Here is a 12,099-nt window from a genome sequence, read left to right as displayed (position 1 = left end):
AGATTGTGATTTAATTCTTCTTCTGTATTTGTGAAAAGGCAGGCTCCTGCCCAATTTGTAACATGGCCTTCGAAACAACTAACTTCTATACAACTGGAAACATGGGCTACATATTCAATACCATTTCAGATGTTAATATGGCCCATTGGGTTGGCTTTTTAAAAATTAGTTTTAACAATTTGGTTGTTTTCATGGCAATAGAAATAACAACATTACAGGTAAGATATTGGTCAAAGAGAAGGGATCTGGGGAAGCAGAGACAATGTATTTCAGAGAGTGATTGACACATCACACACAATGCTCTCTTCCTTTGTAGTCATTCTTGCCTCTGGACTCTTCCTCACTACATCCCCCCTACTGTCTCATGTTATGACCCACCAAATCTTGTCAGTTATACTTCCACAATATTTACATCTTGCATCTCTTGCATCTGCTCCTTCTCTTCATTCCCACGACTCCTGCTCTAGGTCAGTTTGTTATCACCTTTTCTGCCTGGGCTGTGGAGCTTCTCAGTTGTTCTCTGCCCACAAAGGTACCAAATTAACATGCCTAAAGTACCATGTCACTCCCCTGCTCACAAATTTTCAGTGGCTCCCTATTACCTCTGGAGTAAAAGACACAATCCTGAGCATGGAATTTAAAGCTAGGGATAGGGACTGGACTGACACAGGGAATGCCTGAATGATAAAACTCTTTCAGTATAGACCAGCATCTTCTCTGCAATTTAGTCTTCTGGTTGCCTAGAAGCTGTCTACAATATGGTTCCTGCCTCTAGACCTTCCTAGTCCTGTCTCATATGAGTTCTCTGCATGCACCCATTGTCTGGTTGGATGGATTTGCTACATACCATTCCATCTTCTACCTCCCTGCCTTTATACATGCACGTGGTCTCTCACATTTGGGATGCAAACGCTGCCCACCTCTAACTTGAAGAATTCCTAGGCCCTTTCAAAGCACAGGTCAAGCACAACCTCCCATAACAGGTTTCCCCAATTGTTAATACTCTCCCCTCATTGAAATTACTTGTTATTTATTTAATTGTGCATATGTTGTATCCCTCAGTAGAATATAAGCTTTTCAAGGGCTGCAATTTACTAGCTTTATAGTGCCTTACACATTCTTGTCATTTGGTTGCTCAGTTATGTCCGACTCTTCATGACCCCATGAACCACACTGTTCATGTGGTTTTCTTGACAAAGATATTGGAGTGGTTTGCCATTTCCTTCTCCAGTGGATTAAAGCAAACAGAGGTTAAGTGACTTGCCCAGGGTCATATAGCTAATAAGTTTCTGAAGCCAGATTTGAACTCAGATCTTCCTAACTCCAGGCCAGGCCTCTATCTACTGAACCCCCGGTTACCTCCAACGCAAATGAGATTAAGTGACTTGCCCAGGGTCACATAGCTAATGTCTGAGGCTGAATTTCAACACAGGTCTTCTTGACTGCAGGCCCAGTACTCTATCCACTGAGCCATATGGCTGCCTCTGCCTTACTCATAGTAGGTTCTTACTAGATTTTTGCTAAATTTGAGTGGGCTGTCACTTTATACTCATGAGGGTCACTGTGCCAGAAAGCTCTTTTCTGAGGTCATATTCCTTTTATTTCAGAGGAACATTATACCAATTTTAAAAATCTTTTCTATAAATAAAGGAAAGGCTGGGCTTAGGTTTCATGATAACTTGAAGGTTTTTCTAAGTAGTTTTGAGAAGCATATGTCAGAGAAGACTTTGTGTAGGTATCACTGCAGCAGATTTTTGGAAGCTAAGTTTCGTGATATATCCGAACACAGAGAAGGTGCTAGGTAAATATGATTAAGTGGAATCAGCTCCACAAATCAATGAATCCCCCACTGGGTAGAATGACATTAAGAAAAATAATGACTTGCACCATGGTAGAATTTTGTCCATTTTTATTAAAAGCATGTTTTACTTTTTCACAGAGTTAAGAAGGTCTCTTTAATGAAAAGCTCAGTCTACAGCATTATTTCTTAAGGCTAAATTTGCTTCAGTGAGACAATGTCACTATTAGAAAGTATTTACAAAGTTAGCACCTTGCATATGTAAATGCAGATAGCCTTGAAGTTTTTGTCAATATATACAAACTACCTTTACACACACACACACACACACACACACACACACACACACACACATACACATATTTACAGCTAATAAATAACATTTAAAGCCAAATCATATCTTGCATGTATAGACATCCTTAGAAGCTGGAGTTCCAAGTGATGCAGACCAGTTGACTAAAGGTTCTAACTTAAATTTATTTGTCTTCGCTAAAAAGTAGGCTTTGCTCCAATTAGTTAGCAGTAAAGGGGAACGCCAGCAGCAAACCACCCCACTCTCTTTTTTGTGGAGAACTCATCCCAACCAGCTCTTAACAACTTAACAACCGACATCACTGAGGCCTGACTGTAAATGGAGACCTATGACCCTACAACTTTCAAAAGCATCTCCATTCTAAGACATTCAGCACATCAACTTTTTTTTTAACCTGCCATGTCATAAGAACAGTAAACATAACTATGGGGAAATCTATCTAGATGTAGGGGAGAGGTTCATAGGATGAATCCCCCAGCAGCCATTTGCACCTTTGACCTTTCTCTCTTATTGTACACAAAAGCCTTTTTAGGGGGGAAAAAAAAGGAGATCTAGTTTATACACAATCATTTATTAACTCTGTGCTGATGATTTAAAAAACCTTTGGTGGTATTTGTAGGTGGCCATGGTGATACAGAAGCATCATTTTCTCATACAGAGTATTTTCTTTAAAAAAAAAAAACAAGCACTTTTTAATAGTTTTATTCATAATTAGAAATGAACGATTTAGGGGAAATGGCTTTTCAGAGATTTGTGTAAGTACAGACCACAGAGACAATTTGAGGTCTATTATTGGAACCAAGGAACAAAGAGTGATTCATCTTTATTAAGGTTCTTATTTATTTCCAAAATGCTTTGATTTGATTGAGATGTGCTTGACCCAATGCATTTTTGGAAAATAGCTCTTATCTAATGCTCTCTAATCACCGTCAGAATGGACAAAACCATCATATTCTAAATAATTTCACTTTCATAAAAAAATAAAAGGTAGTAACACAATTATCTTGCCATCTTCCTTCTATATGCAAGTTCTGGGTGATATCACAGGCTTCACTGGCTATTTTCAGAAATGACTCACTTTAAGGTCTAAAGCTAAAATATAAAATTGGTACAAATATATATCCATGGAGATACATATATATGCATATATATGCACACATATATATTTTGTTCAAGATAAACCAAGTAGCCCAATAAAAAATAATTCAAATTTTTGAGATGTCCTTTGAGTGTAGGCTGAAGATGGATATGTGAGAAGTTTTCAAAGGCCCAGTGCTCTAATTAACATTCTTAGTCATTCTCTCTCTATGTTCACTTAGTCCTGGTTGTCTCATGAGCCATGTCTCTTCAAGAGTCTTTCAAATAAGGCGGGGGGAAGGGGACTTTTAGTCAGGCAAACAGATGGGTCTGAATCGGCTATAAGCAAACCACAGGAAACCCTTGGTTCTACTCCATGTTAATGTTAGAAAACTGCAAAATAGGTCACATAAGAAAATTTACAACAGGCTAGTACCATAGGGCATAATTCATGTTTTATCTCAGTGGTCCAGATTTCATGTCTTTCACAATATGGGCTGTCTTTTCAGCTAAGATCAAGTGCTATTTGGCCACTGTATTCCTCAAATTAAACATACTATTTTTGGTTTTTCTTTGGGGGGGTGGATGTTTTTTGGATGTTCTGAGACTGTCTCCTTTAATAACTAACAAGTAAAAAGAGCTAATGATAGTAATACAGCTGGCATCATAAATACTTGGATGAATCCACTTCCAAACACCCAAAGCAGTAGGACTTAGTTTAAAATCTGGCTTTCTTCATTTGCTTCATTCCTTGCAGAATAAGTACAGTTCTTCCTGCAGGCTAGCACGGTTTCTGAAAACCAAAAGAAGGGGGAACTTATAGTCACATTCAGTAGTAGAACCATAAATTTACAATTGGAACCAGCATTGGAGATGATCTAGTCCAATCCTCTCATTTTACCGATGACAAAAATTGAAGCCCGGAGATGGGGAGTTTAAGGTTACCCAAGTAGTGACCTGTTTGCTATTCCATGCTGTAAATATTTATTAAGTACCTTCCATGTGCTAGACAAGAAGGATGGTGTGGTGTGGTAGAATAGAATATTTCACTGGAATCATAGAAATCTGAGTTCAGATCCTGCCTCTGACACACTGGCTGTGTGACCCTTGGCAAGTCATTTAACCACTAGGTGTCCCCAGGCAAGTATCTGAAAGCAAGTGTCAGTCTGTATTGTTAGTAAGAGCACCTCACTGAGAGCTTCCTAGCCCAGGAGGAATCACAAGTACAAGTCCAAAAAGAGACATGAAAGTTAATGCTTTGCAACTTTCTGTCTTGGGATAAAACAATGTGCAGCTCAAAGGCTATATGGGAGATGGCTCCCACCTACCTTTCAAGGCTTATTCATACTATTTCACTTTCACACATGTTCTGTTCCCGTCAAACTGATCTGCTATCTATTTGCTGTCTATGCATCATTACATTTCCACCTCCATGCTTTTGCAAAGATGGTCCCCCATGTCTAGAATCTTCTCCCTCCTCCTCACTGCTTCTTAGGGTCCCTGGCTTCCTTCAAAGCAAGCTGATCCATGCCTAGCAAAATACCTTGTGCATAGCAGGCCCTTAATAAACGAACTGAAGGGAGAAGGGTACAATGAATGAGTGATGAGTCCAGAGCACAGGAAAGAAAAAAGGCTTACAGCCCTTCAGTTAAGTTCCAGCTATCAAAGAACTCTTCTTAGAGAATGGCATCCTGTTAATTTATGCAAAAACTTAGGAAGCACTTCTCATCTTTATTCATGGATTGATGGTTAGTGCCTAATTCTCTGTATAAGCTGGAAGATAAGACTTGTGGTGAGGTAGGTCAGTCCATGGAAAACTAGAAACTTAAAATGCAAAATAATTTTATCTAGGCTTTTTGCAGGGAGGGGTAGTTTGATTCAATTACTTTCTAGTTCACGTTCAGATGCATCAGTGGAGGTGTCTTTAATGTATCTAAAGCCCAGTGGTCTAGAAATAAGATAAGGATTTTTACTAACATCAAACTCTCCAGAGTGCCTATAATGCTTGGGCTCTGCATAAAAATTCCTGATACTCTGGAAATAACTAGAAAATAGCATCCGTTCTACTCTTGGATTTAGATTATTAAAGAAAACTTCAATTGACCCATTCATTTTTGCAGAAAAAGAAACTAATTTTAGGAAGTTAAGGGACCTGCCCAAGGTTAGATGGGTAATAGTCTAAAGCAGATAGAAACAAGGGAAAGCATGCTGGCTCTGGAGCCAGACAACCAAGATTCAAATCCCAGCTCTTTGAGTTATCATCTATATGTCCTGGAAAAAGTCATGCAAATTCTCTGAGCCTCAGTTTGCTCAACTGTAAGATGAGGGGATTTTAGATTAGATGTTCTGTAAAGTCCTCTTATAACTCTATATCTATGATCCTATGATGAGGCCTCTGTTCCTCTGACTCCAAAGCCCAGTGGTTCTTTCTGATACACAATACAGCCTTTTCAACTAACACTTATTCACCCCTACTTGTTTTTTCCTCAAGCATCTACAGATGTCTACTCTTATAGTCATATATAATTCTTGAGAGAAAAGTGTAAACATGTGTATCACGGCTCATTTAAGGAAACCTACAGGTAAATGCATCTTTCTACAAATAACCATGTGGCCGATGACAAGCTTGAAGAACCATCTAGGGCTGTTTAAAAGCAAACACCAAGTTACCTCTGGCTGTGATAAGCAGAATAAACAAGACGATGAACTCATTATATTTGTTGAGTGAATGAATAAATCACTCAGTGATGTAGTACTATTGGCACATTCCCACTTTGAAAAGAATGTAATTTATCTAATTCAACAAGGTCACTGGCATTACTATCAATCCATATTGATATAGCGGTTTTTGAAAGGCTCTTTGACCCATGTGATCCACCCATTCAAAGACAGATATGCCTATCTGCATATGGGATAGCCATTGGAACATATTTAACAGGCATGCAACTCTCATTCTCTATATAAACATAGAAGGAGAAGGAATGCAGGTGAATAATGATAATTTTAGGGAGGGGCTAGTACTTCCCACTGTTTGTTAGGTTATTGGTTTATGTTACATTTTCTATATTCTCTCCCCTTCATACCTGTGCCAAAAGTGTGCTAGAGCCAATTCACACTGGCTTGTAAGAGCTGATTGTTAAATTTTCAGTGTGAGCATTTACATATCAGAAATTGGAAAACCCTACAAATTAGGGCTTGATTTCTTTTTTGCCGTTGTTGTTGATCGTCTAGACTTAAGAAAGTGACGGGAAAAAAGGAAAATCGTCTAGCCAGGAATTCAATAACATTGTTGGGGAAGGTCATGCATTAATCTGTACCTAACATGGAAAATTCTTTCTGGAAAGACTCTGTTAATGACTCTTATGGAGATTGTACTTAAATAACAGAAGAGCCAAAAATTTAATCTGGAATGGAATAAAAAGAGAAAACAAAGAAATCCCTATGGTACTGCTCTACCCCCACTTCTACCATCTTTGGATGTCTAGGAGAAGAGATTTGGTAGCTACTCCTCTGTTTCTTTCACTGTGACTTAAGGCAAGAGCATCAAGCTTGATGCTGCTGGTGAGATGTGGTGCTGTGGGCCTCTTCAGCGTGCTATTTGAAGATCAGCCATTCACATTCACAAAGGAAGCCAGCTGGGCCTTGCTCCCCACCCAAGGGTATTCCTAAAGGCACCTTAGAATTGGTAGAGTAAAAGACATTAATATTTTTTCTTAAAGACATCTATGAAAATGGTCCTAGAGAAGGAAGGTAGAATGAGAAAGGAATTGGGTAAAGTACAGTAGAGTAGAGAAAGAAATACTAAATACTAGTAAGAATATTTTGGAACACGGACAAATTAACAAAACCATTGCCATCACTGAAAAGCTATGGTGGCTTGAGAGGTCGAATAAAGAGAATTCCAGAGGGAGGTTTGGTCAGGGAAATGGGTACTATTAGACAAAACTCCTTATAGATTACAAAATGTAAGGAAATTCTCAGCAATATATTTTCTGGAACTTACCAGACAGCCTTTTTGCTCAGTGATTTGTCATAGCATTTCACAAATACTACAGGTTCTTTTCCTTTCTTCAGATGGGAGATTTTTTCTCTAGAACAGAAGACGACCCTATGAAAGAAAAAGGCGGTGAGGACATGCTATCCATGGGACCCTCATCAATTCCATCCAATGAAATCAATCAAAACCAGTCAAGTCAGTTTCTGCAACCATCACAATAATTAACAATCATCTGGGCCATAGACCTTTTTTGTTTTTTCTCATTCAAGTTTGGTTATCTCAGCAAATGAAGCAGATTGCAGAAGTACCAAATGCCAGCATAGAGGATTCCAGGTCTTTAGTCTATGGCTAAACAAAAATATTTGATGAGTAATCACCCAGCCTTTGTTTAAAGACTTCCAGCAAAAGGTGTGTATGTGGTGGTGGGGGGAAATCCTCCTACCTCCTGAAGTGGGCCATTCCATTTTAAAATGTAATTGTTATTAAGGGTTTCTTCCCCCTTGACATATAACATTTGTTTCTTTGTAATTTCTACCAACTACTTTTAATTTATGACTCTCAGGCCAAGAAGAACAAGTCTGTTGCCTCACCTGTGTGACAGTCCTTCAAATACCCAAATACAGCCAAGCCTTCTGTAGGCTAAACATTGGCAATTGCTTCTACTGATGTTCATGTGGCATGAACTGGGGGCCCCTTGTTATCTTGGTTGAGAGTTGAGTTTAATTCCTACCTTGGACACATTCTGGCTGTACGACCTTGAGCAAGTGACCTTTAATTGGTTTCTTCCTGCTCACTGCCTCCTGCTCACTACCTCCTGGCTTCCCTGGCTTTCTTCAAATCCCAGCTAAAACTCTGTCATCTACAAGAAGCCTTTCCTGATCCCTCTTAATTCTAGTGCCTTTCCTTTGTTGATTATCTCCAAGTGTTCCTATATGTATCATTTTTGTGTAGTTATTTGCATGATCTTCCATTAAACCATGAGCTCCTTGACATAAGAAACTTTTTTGCCTTTCTTTATAGCTCTAGTGTCTCAATACGTGACATATAGTAGGCATTTAATAAATGTTGTTGACTCACTCAGTAAGCCATATAATTCTGAAGACTACAAGCTTCTGAATGGGTACTGATTCATACTGGTGGAGGGAATTTCCTTACCAGAAGTTCTCTCCTTTAACGAAACCACAGGTGTGAATTATCTTTTTTAAAAACCAAAACATTAAAATCCTACCACAAGTTCATTTGAAAGTGAAATTGTCAGAGATAATTATGTTACTCTAAAGTTTCCAAAAGCTTTATGGAAAAATGTTTGCTAATTAGATGAAATCTTGTAAAAAAATTCAGGTTCCTACTCTAGCCATTCCAGATACAGGGGAAAATCACTGGACTCCATCTTTTCCATGCAGTGTCTACAAGGAATCATGTACCAGAAAAAAGTAGGAGCACCAAGCAGGGAATCAGGGCTTTGGGATTTTTAAGTCCAACTCTCCTATTGCTGTATCAAGGCATGGAATTGGGAAATACAACCCCTTTCCCAGCATGTTTGTGAAGGAATTATTCTAAGAAGGATTTCTAATGAAAACAGCCCCATTTGTAGAAATGCTGAACGCCTGGACTCTAAGATCATAGAGTACAAGCCAGAAGAATTCTTAGGCATCTCAGCCAACACCCTTATTTTACAGTTGAAGAATGGAGGCCCAGAAAGTTTAGGTGACTGCCCAAGGTCACATGGCTAGTGGATAGCAAAGCCAGGATTCAAAAGCAGGTCTCTTGACCATAAAGTCACTGTTCCAGGTCACCTTCAGGACCAAGTGCCTCTCTGCCTAAAATGAATGCAAATGATGGAGTAGATAATCCTAAAACACCTTTCCGTTCATAATAAAGTTAAAGGGAGTCTGAAATGAAGTCTGATAAGATTAAATTTAGTTACTTTTTCTGAGTTTCTCCTGCTTTGACTCTGATTTTCTGGATGCCAAAGCCAGTGTTGCTCCACCAGTCAGACCAGCTGAAGAAAGAATCGCTTTTCCACTGCAGTTTCACCATGAGTAGTTCTCCAAGGTCTATCTCCGTGTAAATCAGGAAGGAGTAAGTCTGGTTGGTAGACATTTCAGGCCTGAGTACAAATGCAGCACACACTGGGTTAACACATGCTTTGGGATCCATCTTCAAAGATAGGGACGTCTGACCTACTAAGCTCATGGAGAACACCTACTGCATTTGGTGTAGGCCAGGCAGTATATTTCAAGATTTTATATTTATGTAGATTTTTATACTTCAGTTGCCTAAGCCTTAGTTTGTTCATCAGCAAAATGGAGATAATAGTACCTGAAATAATAACTGCTGTGTCTCAGATGTGATAATACATGCAAAATATTTTATATACTTTAAAATGATAAGCATCAATTATATTATTGTATAAAGGTAAGAAATATATTTAAAGTAACAAAGATAAAAAAGTTCCTAGCTACTGGGGAAATGTATTCCATATAAGCAAGAAAAAAATGAACTCAGCATAGAGCAGAGACAAAGAGTTCTAGTTTTTTGAACCAGAAATTGGGATTTCCTGGTTAACTAATGTATTTTTGTTTCTCAGGCCTGTAGTTACACAAGTGAACTCTCTGGGTTTATTTACTTGTATATGAATCAAGTTTAATTTTTTAAAAAAGGTTGCTACTTACAGGGTGACAGAGATTTCCTCACTCTCAGCTATGGTGCCATACAGAGACAGCAGCAACACCTGATTGGTCTGAGTCACACTTTCAGTCCCAAGAAAATGTAACTTCACCTGATAGTGGAAGACTGGATAGGAGGAAAACAGAGAAGAATTATGAATTAAATCTTCTTAAGGAGCCCACAAATCGACAATTTAGAATTAGACCAAACATACTACTGATAATGAAACAGGAAAGATTTATTAGCACGTACATGGAATGCACATCTGTCTGGATTATCAGCGATGTGATAAGGAAAATATGAAGAGGCAACCATGATATAGGTAAAGAATGTTGGATCTGGAGTCAGATGACCTGAGTTCGAATACTGACTTGGACATTTACTACCTATGTGACCTTGGGACAGTTATTTATTCTCTCTAGTTTCAGTTTTCTTATTGGTAAAATCAGTGGGCTGAATCAGATGACTCCTCAGGTCCCTTCTAGCTTTAAATCTTTGATCCTTGAAGGCACAGGGGCCAATTTTTGAGAGGAAATTCCCCTATAAGGAAAAGGTTTTCAAAATGGGTTTATTTAAGTGAGCACACTAACATACAACAAATATTTGTTGAGTTCCACGTGAGTTGTGTGTAGGGTATTGTACTAATGAGAAAGGGAGGGAGGGAGAGAGGGGGAGAGAGAGAGAGAGAGAGAGAGAGAGAGAGAGAGAGAGAGAGAGAGAGAGAGAGAGAGAGAGAGAGAGAGAGAATATACTTAATAATGGTTATCAAGTGTAGGAAGGATTGACACATGAAGGACAGCAAGCTGGCTTTGTGTTTCCACTGAAGAAGGGTCAATGCTAAAATTTCAGCAAGAATTCATGTTATACCCTAATGGAAGGATGACACAGGGCATACGTCCTATGGATGGGGTTTGATATATAGGTAGATAGATAGATAGATAGATAGATAGATAGATAGATAGATATACACACACATACACACACACATACATATATACATATATATACACAGGATAATTCAGTAAGAGGGCAAGAGATGATGATGACTTGATGCCATCATTTCTGAGGAAGGTCCTAACCTACCTTTGTAGGGCATCTGAGAACGGGTCTTCAGGTACATTTTGCTGCTTCTCTTGGCTCTCACTTTATTGATCTCATAGCCCATGTTGTTGCAACGGTTCTTCCGACAGCTCAGGCAGAGTCCCTTATCAAAGGCTTCCTTTGAACTGCAGCGGTATGCCTTACTTGGGTTTTCTTCATTCAGTAGGGAGTCAATGAAGAGATGAATGGATCTTTCATGAGAGCATTTCACCAGCTGATCCATATCTTGAAAAGAAAAGAAAATCATGAAGAAAAAAAATACTCTCTGAAAAGAAAATCTCACTCTCTAGAAAGTCTACACATCACGTGATCCATTTACATGTCTAGATTTGTTTATATGTGGTGCTGTGTAAGATGACCTTAAGGTCCCTCCCATGGTTACATGACTACCTCTATCAACTTTCAGCGCCCAACACGAGATTTCAATTTAGAAAGGAAGAGTAACATCCATACAAGGATAGAAGTTAAGTTTTACAGAATTTACCATTCTTTCAAGGGAGGATCCCACCATCTTTTTTTTTTTTTGCTTCATACATTGCTAGCAATAGAATCAGTGTGTGGTAGTGGATAGAGTACTGAGCTTGGCATCAGAAAGACCTAGATTCAAATCTTGCGTCTGAAACTTTCAAGCTGTATGCCCCTGAATAAGGCCATTCTCTAGTTGGATAAGGACTGAGGTACAGCATCAGAAAGAAGGCTGGAGTGAACGTGGGTTTGAAACCTGGCTTTGCTATTTGTTACCTGTGTGACCTTGGGCAAGTTACTTAACCTCCCTGGGTGTCAGTTGGTTTGACAATCACCTGTACCACCATCAACTCAGAATCTGAATTTTAGAGGCTAAGGGGCCCTCAAAGGCCATCTAGACCAACCTGTGCAATTGAGCAATGACAAATAGGCCTAATTTACTCAATAGCAGTCAGACTGTAATCTGTGCTGGTAGAGTGTCCCCATACTGGGAGTTCCCGATGCCATAGATGCCATAGATCCTTCATGTCTGTTCCCAGGAGGCTTAACAGAGCATGGTGCAGTTATGAAACTCCATGCAGAGGTGTCAGATTCTGCCTCCTTCTTCTGCCAAAACTCCCAAGTGTGGCAGAACCAGATTGAAGAGTAACTGGGAGACGTTTAACAAAATAAATTTTA

At 39.1% G+C, this 12,099-nt stretch overlaps 1 protein-coding gene across 3 annotated transcripts in view; it reads right to left on the bottom strand.

Moving 5' to 3' along the window:
* Positions 1–1,892: 1,892 nt before the first annotated feature.
* Positions 1,893–12,099, bottom strand: part of LPL (lipoprotein lipase) — a 30,589-nt gene continuing 20,382 nt past the window's right edge. For 2 of the 3 annotated variants that reach the window (XM_078149623.1, XM_078149625.1), the window contains 4 exons: positions 10,939–11,181; positions 9,861–9,981; positions 9,113–9,295; positions 7,188–7,296 (listed from right to left, as the gene is read on the bottom strand). In XM_078149623.1, coding sequence (XP_078005749.1) covers positions 7,188–7,296; positions 9,113–9,295; positions 9,861–9,981; positions 10,939–11,181 — 656 coding nt within the window. Of the gene's footprint in view, positions 3,982–7,187; positions 7,297–9,112; positions 9,296–9,860; positions 9,982–10,938; positions 11,182–12,099 lie in introns of those variants that run through there. The other variant, XM_078149624.1, reaches the window with a different exon arrangement.

Source organism: Phascolarctos cinereus, unplaced genomic scaffold (genome assembly GCF_003287225.1).
Source record: "Phascolarctos cinereus isolate Bilbo 61053 unplaced genomic scaffold, phaCin_HiC Scaffold_2;HRSCAF=192, whole genome shotgun sequence".
Classification (NCBI taxonomy): domain Eukaryota; kingdom Metazoa; phylum Chordata; class Mammalia; order Diprotodontia; family Phascolarctidae; genus Phascolarctos; species Phascolarctos cinereus.
Note: the sequence above shows the minus strand (reverse complement) of the source record. Positions and strands in the feature narration are given on the sequence as shown.